The 15986-nt window shown below is 33.2% G+C and overlaps 1 protein-coding gene across 1 annotated transcript in view; it reads left to right on the top strand.

Annotated features, from left to right (window-relative positions):
* The first annotated feature begins 1255 nt into the window (after positions 1-1255).
* The window catches only part of LOC140056084 (E3 ubiquitin-protein ligase ZNRF2-like), a 24781-nt gene continuing 10050 nt past the window's right edge, over positions 1256-15986 (top strand). The window contains exons 1-2 of the mRNA XM_072101324.1: positions 1256-1763; positions 15150-15245. Of these exons, the coding sequence (XP_071957425.1) occupies positions 1412-1763; positions 15150-15245 (448 nt within the window). The 5' untranslated portion in view covers positions 1256-1411. The remainder of the gene's footprint in view (positions 1764-15149; positions 15246-15986) is intronic.

Genomic DNA, 15986 nt, shown 5'->3' with positions numbered 1-15986 from the left:
AATAAAGTTAAATCTATGCGAGCTTCTGTGTTCACAGACTTAAACGCCCCCCCCCCCCCCCTTTTCCACCACATCATCAAAGCATCTGATGTGTGTTACTCCGCCCCCTCCCCCCACCCAAGGCTGTGAGAGAGCCTTACCGTGGTAGAGGCAAGGGAGCACACCATATTTGTTTTCTGTTGCTTCCCGTTTCCTTTCGATCTAAGTTATGTCAGAAAATTAGGAACAAATACATAGAAATGTATAAAGATGCCGATGTCTAGGCCTGGTATTATATGCATTAATGTATAATAAATACATATTTTTTAAAGTTTTTTAGAAAGTGTTATTATTTTATTCATTCATTCAATCTTTTATTTCGGAAACTCTGGTCCATAGAAAGTAAAAAATTACATATAAATGAAATAAAATAAAGTAATAATAAATAAAGACTAATTACTACTACTCATCTCAGGATGACATTCCACCCGGAGAGCATCTTCGACTTAACTAAGACGTTATTATATTTCTTACAATAATTTCTGAGATTTTAAGACTTGGATTGGTTGAGTAGGCCTACGCATACTTAAACAATAAGGCTCATTGTCAAAAATCGTTTGCAAAAGTAATCACGGGAAAAAAATCTCAGCTCTTAATGTACGTACGATGGTATCATATACCACAAAACGTGGTTTTCTAGTATCACGGAATATTCACAAAATTAAAAAAATGAAACTTCTTTATGGTGCTTTTTTTTTCTAAAAAATTTGAATAATAAAGGTATATCGAAAAAAACGTTTTTAGCACTTTAGCATAGGCCTATTTCTCAGACGAAAAAGCACTATCTTGGCGTAAGAAGATTACCGGCCGCTTCATGGTTGGATCATGGATGAGGTATAAACTTATCATAGTCTACCTCCATGGTTGGATGTATATTTTAATGAAAACAAAAATTGATCTGATGAAAATTGATAGAAGCAAGTTTTAAGTTGATTTATTACTTATTTAAAAAAAAATTGCTCTACATGAATACGTAAACGTATGGCACGTGTAATTTATTTTTTGAATTTTACAAAAGGAGAGACGACCGGCCCCTCTAAATCCGCGCCTGATATTTGAGTTATAGGTCTAATAAATAATATTATATAATAATGTTAACAATTGTATTTTTTTAATAGCTTCAATGACGTACGTGCCTATCGACCCGCTTTTGACATTTGAATGAAAAGCAAACTCTCATCTCTTGCCTACGTCATTATATTGGTTTCGTCGGAATTAAGAAAACAAAGTAAAACATGGCTGCTGAGCACTGAAAATGGAAGACGAATTTAAATGGAATAGTGTTATATGTTGAGTTAAAATTCTACCAATAACATTGGATCTAACGTAGGGATTATATAGTTGTATCGTTGAATGATATTTTTTTGTAATTATGGGGCAGAAGGTGAGTTCTAGCCCTCGTGCACGGACATATTCGTCACCAAACTCGCCTGCGGGAAATAGCATTGTGCTGGTTGGAAATGGACACCAAAACGGTGGCGGTAGTGCACTTCCCGCCTACCCCGGACCTCCTCCGCCTGGGCCTAGCCAGCAAAGATCCAGGACTAGGTCTCTAGGTACTGGCCCGCCAAGCGGTAGCCCATTGACTATAGCAGCAACAAGAGGAGTTAGATCACTAGATACAGACAATATTTTTGCTCCTGGCAGCTCCAGATTACAGCAAGCACGATCTTTACCAGCACATCTTTTAGGACAATCAATTATCCTGCAAGCTAGTCGAAATGGTAACATTTTATTCTTTTTTAAATGTGTGTTCATAATGTGTACACTTGTTTGTTACTGTTTGTAACAAAACTAGTTTTGTTTTATTTGATTAATGATTTAAAATATTACCAACACAATTATTATATACAAAAAAAGGGTAAACAGACGATCGGGGCCATAAAGAATGTCTTATACGTTTGGCCTGATCATCTTAGGTCGTGTTTATACAACACCCTAAATTTGAACACGGCTTTAATTTTTAGCGTGTTGTTCGGACCGAGGTCAACCCACCTTAACGTTTGCTGTTATACTAGAAATCACGATACCGTGTAATACCGGAAGTTTCATCAACACGCAGTGCATGCTAGGATAAAAGGTCAAATCGTTGATCGCGCTTGAATTGGCTGAGTTGTCAACAATCATCGTCGCCTCCTCGCTGTCCGATGTATTCGCGCGGTTTTTACCATTTTTATTGTTGTATTTGTTCACGTTTGCATTGTTGTTTATTTTGTTCTCGGTTCATTTAAATTAATAAAAGTTATTTTAAGGGTTTCATTGTTTCATCTATACACTATGGAAGAAGATGCCATTTTTGCGATGTTATTTTTTATTCTGTTTGGAGTGGGAAACGATAGAGGCCTACTAGGCCTACCACTACGAGTTGGCCCCACTAGGCTAGGCGTAAAAGACGTGGTAGGAGGATGATTGCTGGCAGCGAAGCAGCAATAAATGGGCCCAATCTTGTTAGCAATGTCGCATGACATGATTGATATTACGACCTAATTTAACGAGAGGTCAAAATATACCCTGAGGACACTTCCAACACGGTAACGGCGACCGGGAATCCACCAAATTTTAGGATTCAGCCAAGTAGCCTTTTTTGCAATTAAAATCTCATTACACGGAATCTCTTTGTTGTTATACAACACACTTTTCGTAGACGTGTAGAATATGCGTGTAATAGCGTGTTGTATAAACGCGCCCTTAGACTTAGGCGTTCATCCCGATAGTCTTTAAATCATTGGTTCCAATAGTCAAGTGTATTGTTTGTAAGATCAGTTCCGTTATAGTTTATAATTGAGTTTTGAGTGAATGAAGTGAAATATTTGTGTAACAACAAATTATTGATGATAATACGTGGGACCCACTGACTGGTCATTCTGTGTAGCAGCAGTCGTAAGCTTGATTGATGTGCTTTTATTTTTTTCATATGTTCTTTTATGCTACCAATAATATACCGTCTAGCAGAAACTGTTTTTTTTATGAATGGTTTTTAGTACAACTACAAGCAAGATTAACTTTGAACTTGTCATTTTTTTGACGAGTTATGTTGATAAAACTATTCTAAAAATATTTTATAATTCTTTTACATGGTTTATCAAATTTGTATCACAAATTCGTGGAAAGAACACAATTTATTTTATAGTGAACGATTATAAATCCAATTCATTTTTGTGGATCCGATTGTCTTTCCTTTATTTGTGTAATGGGCCCGAACGCGCGTTTTTACCCAACTGTCTTGGAATAAGATTATGATCGTTTGGCCCCGATTGTCTCTCAATAAAATCAAGTACTGTAGGCCCACACTCTCTAAAAAAAAAAAAAAAATCTGCCTAGGCCGATAAGTTACACAAGTGATCTTTCTAAGGCAATATAAGAATTATACAAATAAATCCATTTTTATCATACATTTTGGTTATACTTCGGATACATTCAAATAACATGCGTGGGTCTCTTCAGGTTCCATAAATTATTTACTTTTGTCAAAAAGCTCATTCAGGATGTTGTTTTCTCCAAAAGCTGAATCACATATAAAATCTGTGATTCTTGGGTTACTGTACAGTACCTAGAACAAGCACTTAGTTCTTTCACGTGAACAGGATTCTGTTTATAGTTATTTGCATAGCAGATCCAAGCATGATTGCACTGTTGTTGTGTATGTTGATGAATCAGCACATATTATTATATCCTTATTATTGAGCCTTATTAATACAGGAAGGTCAAACTTAGGTCTTTAGGCTATACTTTTTTTTTTAGTTTCTAAAAAAAAAATTGTTTCAAGACACAGACTCACTCTGACTACAGTACAGTATTTTGTTAACCTATCAGTATCAGATACTCCGTCAGACACTCTAATCAGTTTGTTGGTTTCCCATTTTTGTGTGTAAGGCGCTTAGAAACATTTTATTAAGTCCTACCATTGTTATTATCATTATACTGTAAGCATACTATTGTTTTATCATCATTTATTATCAAAGAGAAACAATTTGGAAAAGGATTTTATTTTAAGCTCTGGCACGGAAGGAAACAAAAGAAACAAAACGCAGTGAAAAGCAATGTATCATCTCACTGTACAACAAAACAATCAATTGCTCCTTCTGCAATCATCAGATTTATAATAAAATGTGATTTATTGCACCAAGTTCAGTTCTTTAATTTTTTATTTGTTTTCTTACGGTTCAATTCACAATAAAAACAAACAATCAATCCATTGAAAATTAGAATACATTTAATTTAGATATGAATAATTGTTGTTATTGGTACTGTCTTAATATTGCTAGACATTTAAACAATTAAAGAATAGTATTGTGATACGAACTAAACAGAGAACCTTTATATTGTTTGACCTTTACTTTACTTAGAATGTCTCCATTTAATATGCTAAGTGACTTTTAGTCCCCATAGCAACATTGCTGTCTTTAGGCAACTCCACAAGCAAGGGGTTTTGTTAATACTGTATTCTATAATGGTCGTAATAAATTGTCGTCAGCAGGTAATGTCCCATTGATTTAAATACATTGTGAGGACGCTGTTTGCTTAAAATTACAAATATTTTTTTGTACTTTAAGTATGTTTAAAAGCGTTTGTTTTTGATGCATGAAGTAAATGTACAAAGAGATTGGGCAGGGAACATTTTCGCCAGTGTAGCATAGCAAAAAGCTATACAAAACAACCTTATTGCTAAACATTTCTAAAATTGTGTAGCAAAAAATACAATACAAAACTATGTTTCTCCACTTAAAAATCAGTTTGATTAGCAATATTGCTAAACAAAATTTTTCCCTGGTGGGAGATGACATGAAATATTTGGAAGCTCTTGAGGTTGTTATGAGAGTTGGGAGGTTTGTGGATAAGATATTACATTAGCATAGATTAGCAGACACACATTTGTTTGATGTAAACGATAACAAAACCAGCACAAGATATACAATTTTCAGTATCAAGCTTTTTTAAGCTTTACTAAATCAAACTATTTCCTTGACATTACAGTATGTTTCCTCACTTTTACATACTATTATTGAACCGTATGGTTTTTTTTTTATTCTTCTTTCCTGTTTTTTTGTGATTTTTAGGGGAAATACTTATTGTTTGAAACTGATTAAAGAGGATAAATATTAGGACCAGGAAGTTACATTTTGTAAACTATACTGTAGAATCACTTTATTATTTCTGTATTATTTTTACGGTTTTGGTTTCATCATGAGCCATATTTGTGCTTTGTATGTGCAATGAACAATTTATAATTTATAATGTATTTTCAAAACTAAATTGTATACGGTTGAACATTGTATGCATACAGTATATTCCAGAGGTTATACAAGCGTTTTAGACTTCTTGACACAATCACACACAGCTACCACCACCTGGGGCGGATCCAGAGGGGGGGTCCATGGGGTCCGGAACCCCCCCTAAATTTTAAGGGTGCCCTTTTTTTAGAGGTTCAATATTGTATTCGTGTGACATATTTGTGTGTATATTAGTATGCACAGAGTAGGCTACACTAACCCCAAAAATAAAAACAGAAATTTATCACAATGAGCGCGATGTTAAAGTTACGGCGGCCGATCAAAGAGCATCGTGAGAGGTGGTGACGCGTGATGATCTCTACTTAAACTTCTAAAAATAGATCGTTTCACATACTACAGAGGGCGCATGTAAACTTGTTACGATTCAACTCCGCGTACGTTACCATGCGCGCTATGTCATTGACGCGATTATTTGTCCATTGGTAAACACATTTTTATGTATTATTATTCTGAAAATAATTGAACTGTAAACATAATTCTTTTGAGTATTTGTTTATTTACATATCATTCCATCAGATCAACTATTTTTTATTTCCATTACATCCAACCAAACATGTAAAAAATGTAGTTAAAATATCGTACTATCTAGCGCGTACGACCATACGCGGTAGATTGTTTACTCAAAAATCATCGAACGGTCCTTACACTATTCAGGGAGTTGTAAAATCAACTCCCTGCACTATTCAACCTTGTTTTTGTAGTTGAGCCTCTCATGACCTGGGATTTGTTTGTCTTCCTACGCCAAGATAATATAGTTCTACAAGCCATGTGCTTTTTTCTCTGAGAAATATTTATTATAAGTAGGTATCCCAATGAAAGCGCACAGAGGGGTATCACTTTTGAAATATTGACGAAATTCGAAAAAGTAGTATGACTTTGATGTTAAATAAATCGTATTCAATCTTAATTAATACTTACAAAATTTATATTGTTTGAAAGTACTTGTTTTAATCTATGTATAAGTGTGTTTATAATTAAAATTAATGAATTAGTTGCCGAGAAAATGCGATTTTAAAACGGTTCTAAAATCCCGTCGAGCCGATTTCCGCGCGTTGAAAACCTCATCGGAAAATCCCCATCAGTTTTCAAAACACGATCGCACGATTACCATTGGAGCTAGCGGATTAATTTTTGTTGTATGTTATCAGGCTTTAAATAAGCTTTAATTTGATACGAAAATCGTCTTCTATAAATAGGTTTTTCGTAACGAAAAGTCAATTTTTGTGACAAAAATCCAATTTTGATTCACCGTTTATGGAAAAATATTATGGATTTTGGTATTAAATTATAGCTAAATCTACATTGAAATCGATAAAACATAGTTTACAAACGTATTGTGCATGGTAATTGAGCGAACTACATTTTAAAATGGTGCATGAGGCGTAAATCCCGTTCAAAATTTTAAAGATCCAACCATTATAATCCGGTGAATATTGTAGTGAGTAAAATATTGTACTCTAAAATACGCGCGTGTTTGTTGTGGCGTTTTCCGTTAAATACATTAATGCACCCTATCAGCGAATGGTACGTTCCATATTTTGAACACGTTGTTTAGTTTTCCTCGCTCGAGTTCGACCGGCTCGACGCGAGATGTGTGACAGCAGCGATGTCGGAGATTGACATGTCCTTTTCCGTCGTAGAATATCTGGTTTTACACATTAATTTAACAACTTAAAATTGATGTAATGTGCGGAAGATTTATTATGCAAGTATACAATGCAAATGCGTTAGGTTAAAATGTACCGAGGAAATTTATTAAGCTAATTTACCAACGTTACATTTGACTCTGTAGACGGCGGCCGAAAGTCATTAACTGCGACCGAAATACTTTAACGGAGCGACTACTGATCGCGAGTAAGCCGTGACTTGGCCTAAACTTTAGCTCCGTATTTCAATTTAATAACGTAATAATACGAAAAGAAAACAATTTTTATAATGTTATATATACTATTCAGGTAAACAATTAATTGTTTTAATTAACATTGATTATTTTAAATGAGTTTATTTTGACCCATATTGTGCGTTTGCCTTAAAAGAGCATATCTTACTTAGCAGCCCGGCTTAGATTTGGTGTCATAATCATATGGGCCTAAAATCTTGTTTTACGTATTCAAAAGTTATATATAATAGTATTTATGATTGAAATTATAAATATAAAGTATATTAAAATATTCTAATAATTATACTTACCGAAAATTAGTGTAAAAGAAAGGAAACAGTACACACCGTTTTTAACATACTTTTTCATTTTTTATTTTTATAATTTTAAATTTCACCATTAAAAAAATTTTTTTTTTTCATATACACATCTAAAATATATTTATTAATGAAATATACACTACATTCTAACAAGTACAAAAAAAATTAAATGAATTAGTACAGTAGTTCAAAAGTTACAGATCATTGAAAAATAGCAGTTTTTTCATTTTTTAGGGAATTCCAGCAAAAATGGGCGTTAAATGCTTTCCTACCACTTTGCGGACCAATAATTTAAAAAATAAGTTTCGTTGAGGCTCCAAAAAAAATAGAGTTGTACAACTCTGTGATATCTATAGGTTTAACAAAATTCAAAACTTTTAACTAATTATTGTAAAAGTTATAACCTTTTAAAAATGCTTCCAATTTCAACTGCAAAAAACACCATTTTTAGGCAAAAAATCGTATATTTTTTTACCACTTTAAATAACCATAACTTTAGAACGGGTAATCGGATTTCAATCATTTAAATCGCAAAATGCTAATTACATTAAGTTCTTTGTGGTTAACTGAAAGAAAATGTAAAAAAATTAATCTGAATTTTTTCATTGGGATACCTATTATAAGTGCCAAAAAAATCGATATGAAGCCTTTATTATTCAAATCTTTTAAAGAAAAATCACACATACCATAAAGAAGGTTTCATTTTTTAAACAATATTTGTGAAAATTACGTGAGGCTCAACTACAAAACCACCATTTTGTGATATAATGTCATCGTAAGCCAATCAAAGCTGAGCTTTCCCGCGAACGCTTCCCGCGTTCGGCAGAACTCACGTTTGAATGATTTTGGATTCTGGCTATTTGATTGGTGGACGCGAATCACCCACAGCGGAATGTTTTCTCTCTCTCGCGTGTACCAAGAAGTCACGTGATCTCTCTGTACTGAACGGTACGACACAAATTTAGAGCAATGAATTTGTACGAATTCCGTTAAATAAACAACTCTATATATTTTATAAACATTTAATAACATATTTTATTGATATTTCCAATGTTGATATATAAAAGAAATTACTATAAAACGTAATTATATGTAATTATTTTAGCGAAAAATGGCGCAATTTGTTTACAACGTTCGTGGCTAAAAACGATCATTTTCGGCAATGTTTTAGACCCTATATTTCGAAAACTACAACAAGTCAGATTTTCGTAATTCTTTCTTTATTGGAATATTGAAACAAAATACCAACAGATAATGTTTAAATTGGTTGAAAAATAACAACTTTTAATTTTGCATCGTTATCCCTGCTAATAAAGTGTCATTTCCGGCGAACTAGAAAGGTGCCATTTATCATGGATTTTGCATGCGAGAGTGCCATTTCCGGCCATCTAAGTGTGTTCTGTAACAAAATTCGCTTCGCCACAACCCCCACCATGGGGGGGCTGTGGCTCAAATACTCAATATCTGATGTGCCCTTTTTATCGGCGGACCCCCCCTCTCAAAAATGTCTTGATCCGCCCCAGCACCACCGTGGAGCAGGACCTTCTCCCCCCCCCCCCCCCATGGCTATTGGCAATATAGCTACATTAATAATGATCTGCCAATTGGATTGCCAGTTGGAGTTGTGCCCACTACTCCAGTCATGTACAGTACTAATACCATCTAAAGTAGTGTACATACCCAACTTCATTTTGTTCATTTATTGATGAGCTAGGGGTTACTGTATAATTCATTTATTTGTAATTAAGTACTTCATTTGATTTGTATTCCCCTTCCTTCTTCTACTTTCTACCATGTGGATTGTGGCTATGATGAGCTTATTATTTGTAATGAATAGTTACATTGGATATTGGATACATCAAAAGAATGAAAAACATTACACTTGAGGATTAATTGATTATGTCACCATGGTTACATAATACTAATAATAACAACCAATTCTTATTGATATTTTTCCATTATTTTTTGGTATTCATTTTACTACAGTATACGCACAATGAGAATGTATTGTAGGAATATTTTTATGAGTTCAACAAATAGAAAAAATATCCGTTCGCGCAAAACAATAACAAGAAAGTTGATTTGTCTGTCTGTCCATGTACAGTACAAGATATCCCAAAATATTTGTAAAATAATGCTTATTAAAAACTAATTGCAAACAATGGTAAAATTTATGGATGGCCATGGGTTAAGTTACCTTGGAGTTTTTCCAGTCCAGTGCGAACAAGGCTTTAACTTTTATCCTTAGATTTCTAATCTGTGTCAAATTATTAATCTTGTTTATAGTACTGTAGATCTTCGTCATCTGGAACAGAGTTTACAGTACATTCTCTCTCTCTCAAAGGCAGAAAAAGAGAATAAACACAATCTCATTATGTATTTTACAATAAGAGAATTGGAACGAAATTATAAGTTTAGAAATTCTGCTCAGGTAGATTGTTACTTTATAAACAGAATCAATTTGTACAGTTAACTGAATCATCGTCTCACATTCTCAGAATTTATATCCTTGTAATATAACAACTGTAATTGTGTCTTCGCAGTGCAGCAACATACTGTACAGTAGTAGTAGCAAAAATGTTGTTAATACATTATTTCACAATGCCTGCATCACAGACTTGTTCCTTCATTCATGGAATATGAGGACAATTAACATTTAAATTAGTTTAGTTATTAATATGTACTAACACCCACATCATGTCATTATGACCCTCTTCCAAGTATTTACATTAATATGAAACGTTTCTGCTGTAATAATATCCTGTTTATGTACAGTATTTAGTAACATCCTGGTAAACGGAAGTGAATATATATTCCATTTTTTTTAATAACTTGCTGCTTTATATAAACTAGAAAGATATTTCAATGTGTTTTGTTGATTTTGTGATTAGTTCAAATTTAGAAATTGTTGGCTTACAAATACTGTACATAAATATTTTCAGTTTTTTTTTAGAGTGATAAAAAATTTACCAGAATAACTTTAATTCTCAGCAAATTTAAAGTTAAAGTTAATTTAAAGAATTGAATTGAAAAAAAGAATAGAATGTAACCCGAAGATACTGTAGCCATGATACAATCATTGAGTATTTATAATAGAATAATCTCCTGTTTCTGTGGGCATATCCCAACACTAGTTTGTGTTGTCTTGTTAAATTGGAAATGTATTGAAAAAGGTGGTGTCAGGATACTGAATGATGAAGAAAAATAATTTTCTTTTGGTTCCGAAAAATGATAGTCAGTTTTAAAAATGGTGCTTAATCTTATTTGTGACATAATCATGGCCCATTTCCTTCTTTAGTTGACCCTGTCTGCTTCCTTCTAATGAAAATGTAGAGTTTTTATGTCCACTTATATACATAGCAAAGGTTTATTATAGTATATACACATACAGTAGTTGAACCAATACAAACGTTTCATTGCAACTGAATACACAGTCAACTGTCAACGGAGATGACCATGCATAAATGAAATATTTATATCATTAATTGTAGACTGTAATAAGTAGTACTGTATTTGACCTACAAATCTTTAATCCCCTGGACCTGACTACAAAATTAAGTAAATATTACTTAGTTTGTGGATTATACTCGGATTCTATTAGCAATAGATTTGTTTCATGTCATTCTCATCTCAAATTGACAGTGATTTGTATGGCAGTGAATGTAGGCGTTTTGATGTTGTATTTCAACCGTCGTGCCTACAGTAGGTTTACATGGATAAACTGACAGGCCATTCTCCTCAAAAGAAAGAGCATTCATCCCTTTTAATTATTATTAATAATAATAATATTTAATTAATATTAATAATTGTTTTTTTCGTAATAAAAAACCATGCCCTCGTGTGGGAACGTTCCGCTATTGATTGTGTACTGTAATTTAAGCTTTGTACAGTATACATTTTGACTGGTCTATAGTAGCAAAGTTTTTAGCATACACATCACATAGCAGGAAAGAAGTTTGAACCTTTTAAGAATGGTCATGCCTAAAAGAAATTTATTCATGAATTTGTCTTGTTGCTTTGTGGAGTCATCTTGAGTCATAGAGAAAATCTTTATCATGAATTTATGTTTCAATTAGTAAAAGCTTTAAACTACGATTTTCATTAAGACATAAACATTACTTTAATTTGTAATAGTCTGTACTGTAATAATAATATACCAAATAAAATTCTATAGTTAAAACAAAAACTACAGATGCTTTTACTAATCAATATTTGATTATTTAATTAAACTAAAAACTTAAATATTGAATCAAGCAAGTTTTCATGGCCACCATGGAATGTGACTAAGTGATGTCAAAAACTAAAAGTATTAAAATACAAAAAAATATTAATTAAAATGAATGTTGTCTAGAAAGCCTAATCATTTTAAACTGTTCTGATTCAATATGAATACTGCAGTGTATGCATTTTAATGTTTATTTCATTAAATAGATTTAATTTAATTTTCATTTTTCATTTCTTTATAAATAAATATGTAAGAGAGAAGAATTGTAACTAATGTAGTTTCTGTCTTAAATGAGCAAAATGCTCTACTGATAGTACTATCTTAATGTTATATACATGACCTTCCTATGCATGTAAGTACTATAAGTTGCATGTTCAGGAAGAGTGCATGCAATAGATCAGCTTTGATCCTACTGTGGTCCTACTGTAGTACAATGACACTCCTCTCTGAAATCGAATACCATTTTAAAAATAAACCATGATCGCATTGTACTTTTGGTCAAATCGTGTCCAATCCGAATGCTGGCAGAGGTACAGTACCCACAGGGGTGAATTACTAGAGCCAACTGTTAATTTTTACTAACCCAGTAACCACTGCCTCCCTGCCCAGTGTTTAAGGTTCAATGCTATTGCCACTGGTAAATCATGGTAAAACCTTTACAACAGTAATAACTGAATGAAAGTACTACTGTACTCATGGTATTGAGCTGTTTATTAGTAGCAAATTTTACCTACAGTATATAGTTTTACAGTACCTGATTCATGTAAATAAGGACAATTACTAAGCTGTAGAATAAATAAAACCACTCAAATGGAAAGAGTGCTTTGAGATGGTGGTGAACTACAAAGGGCGTTACCTAGGTGTTGTGATGATGTCATCAACCTACAGTATAACTCTGTAAAACTATGAATGTTCTGTACTAAACCCAGTTTCCAATTTTATTTTAAAAAAAAATCTTTTCCATGTTTCTGCTTTAACCGGGTTTGGGATTATTTATAATTGGCCTACCAGTAAAGCAAAGCAAGTCCGTTAATGTGTGGATTTACTGGCTAATTTGCTAGAAACATACAGTACTATATTAAACACTGCTTAAGTTAAATAATAAGCGGTCATTTTTGTATCAACAAACATGAATGGAAACATTCTCCCTTAATGCAACTATAGTAGTAATCAGCGCAAAGTTGTGTCATTTGTACACCTGGGTGGAGGGAGTGAATATAGATACCGTTTCTTGATAGTACAGTAGCCCAATATAAATACTGTATGCCTTTGCATATTATCATGCTTTGTGCCTACAGTAGAATTAGGAAGAATTCAGAAAAACTCAGGCATTCGGGCTAACCGACTCCGGCAGAAATGCCTGACCCGTTGAACAAATTTGTCCTGGAGTAGTTACAGCTTTTTTTGTTGCTATTTTACACCATGGCATCAGCCATCTCATGTTTTGGATTTTAAAAAACCACTCGACAGCCATATTCATATTTGGTGTATGAGTGAATCCATAATTTATGAATATAATAACGTTGTCATTTACCAGTTGATTAAATGAGTTAATCTATTTCCATTAGCAAATATTGAAGGTCATTTTACGTAAATAAACACAAGTATCTAGGTTAATCAAAGTTCAACCTTATGAATTATGCATGAACATACTGTAACTGTCAAACATTTGCGTGATTACTGTTACCATAGTGTTGTGCTCGGTCATGCATGATCATTTTTCATGCATGTATTTATTTTGGAATTTTAAGGCATGATGTAAATGTATTGGGGACAAATTGCTGTATAGTAAAATATATAACTGTATAGATATTAATATTAATGATTAAAATGTTCCATTGAGAACACCAATTCCTTGCGGTCTCCATAATCAATCTACATTATTAAGATTACTATTTATTTTGGAATTTTTTAAGGTATGATGTAAATGTATTGGGGACAAATTGCTGTATAGTAAAATATAGTAACTGTATAGATATTAATATTAATGATTAAAATGTTCCATTGGGAACACCAATTCCTTGCGGTCTCCATAATCAATCTACATTATAAATATGTTAATCTTTGTTTTATTTGAACATATGTTTGTCTGCAGGACTCTGTATTCTTTATGTTGGTTGATATTAATACAGGCAAATTAATAGTGATGGTTTGTGAGGATTGGGTTGTTTGGAAAGTTTTGTGAGGATTTGGTTATTTTTGGTGGCAGGAAATATTTTTGGCATAAAAGTGCAGTTCTGTACTTAACTAGTTTGACAAAAAAAATGTGATGTGCCTAATTATGGTAGTGATATGCCCAAATATTCTAGTGATATGCCCAAATATTGTAGTGATATGCCCAAATATTGTAGTGATATGACATCATCATGTCAATATATAGTATAAAGTTTGATTATGAAGAATTTTTAGTGGAATGCTCCTACTCTAACTAAAAATAGTTATAATAGAATAGAACTGTTCGCACTGAGAAACATTTCATTTCCATAAAAAAATGTAAAACACACCTCTTAAGTTTTCTCTGATCACTGAACCGAATCCGACGGTCTCAGGGTGAACGTAGCTTTAACCTCCTCAACCTACAGTACTGTTTTAAATGTCTTATCACGAATCCCTTAATTAATCCATGAAAACTTTTTGTGGATAATAAGATTTTACATGGACATCAAATTATGGCATTTATTGCACTATATTTGATGCAATGTGACACATTTCAAGGCCATAACAACATCCTAACTATATTGAGCCTTATTGATTTCAAATTGGGGCACTTTTTTTGCAATAATTTATGGATAGTGGTTGCTTTTGTAGTTTTAGAATACAGGAAAACTATTGAGATCCTCCAAAGCTTCCCTTATTAGGGAACTCCTAAAAGGGGACACCTTTGATTAAGACCCTCCAAAGTGTTCTGTTAATACTAAGGATTGGCCATATTGTTAAAAAACATGTATTGGCCTTTTATGGGATGTCCTTTGAATAGGGTCTCCAAAAGGGAGGAGCTCTTTCTACTGCATCTTTTCCTCTTATTTTAACCTGAAAAGTGTCCCCTGGATTGGAGTGTCCCATATGAGGAGGCTCTACAGTATTCTGGAGAACATGGTTTGCAAGCATATTATTCAATTTAAAACACCACACCATCCCCGCAAAGACAAGCGTCTCATTCAATGATGATGATTTTGTGTTAGAATGCTCCCACTTGAAGGCAGGATTCACGGAATGTACCATTATCTCCATAGGGATAACATTTTATATATATTCGAGTTGTAGCTTTTCTTTCTGAGAGAATAGGCTAATTTCGGTTTATCCAGGTAAAGCTACACCACTTTTGGTTTGTGTAACTGTAATTTATTTTGTGAAACAATAATTATAATTCTGAATTCATTTTTGTTTTGTTTCAGGTTTTAAATGTCCTGTCTGTTCAAAGATGATTCCGTCAGATGATGTGGAATGTCACCTTGTGATGTGTCTTACCAAACCTAGAATTGTATATAATGGTATGTACTTATATAATATTTGATGATTTTCATCCTCAAATTGAGGAAATTTAGATTAAGTCCTCTACAGTCCCACAGAAGTTACAGTGCAGTGCCTACCAAACAACAGGGGCTGTGATGGACCAGTACACTGGAGTTTGTATTATCTATTTAAACTGCACAGTGGACCTCAATTTCTAAGTCCTGACCTTATCCATGAAGACTTCCACCTAGAATATAGTTGAGGAGAGCCAGGAATCTGTGCAAATTGTATTGCTCCGGTTTGCAGCGCCCACTGTCTTAGCCAAATTGCTTGACTTGACTGGTGAAAATGGTAATGAAGCATGCATTATGGCAAAACTTAATATTTGGTTGGTAAGTTACCAAACCATACGACTCAAGTACAGTAGGCTTATGTCTGATCTGAGTTAAAGTTGAGTAATGTTTGCTAATTTTATTTGATATACCTGTTGTGCTATGTGCCACAAAAAAATAAATTTTTGGTTAACCTTCATTGGTTAACTAAAGCACGACAACGCAAGACCTTACTATAGTTTTCAGTCAAGTATTTTTGGGCTTTCAGGCATTATAACTATTAATCGTGATGATCTTGAATTTAATCCAACTTTTGACAGGAAACCTTTGAAGAGTTTGTATGTAAACAAGCTGTTAGTACAAGGAAGAAAAAATTATATTCTTAAATTGTCATGGTAAATGGTTTGTGAGCATACTCTGTTAAGATGACACTTTTTAGGGGCAATA

This window comes from Antedon mediterranea, chromosome 8 (assembly GCF_964355755.1).
Source record: "Antedon mediterranea chromosome 8, ecAntMedi1.1, whole genome shotgun sequence".
Classification (NCBI taxonomy): domain Eukaryota; kingdom Metazoa; phylum Echinodermata; class Crinoidea; order Comatulida; family Antedonidae; genus Antedon; species Antedon mediterranea.
This window is presented reverse-complemented; position numbering and strand designations above follow the sequence as displayed.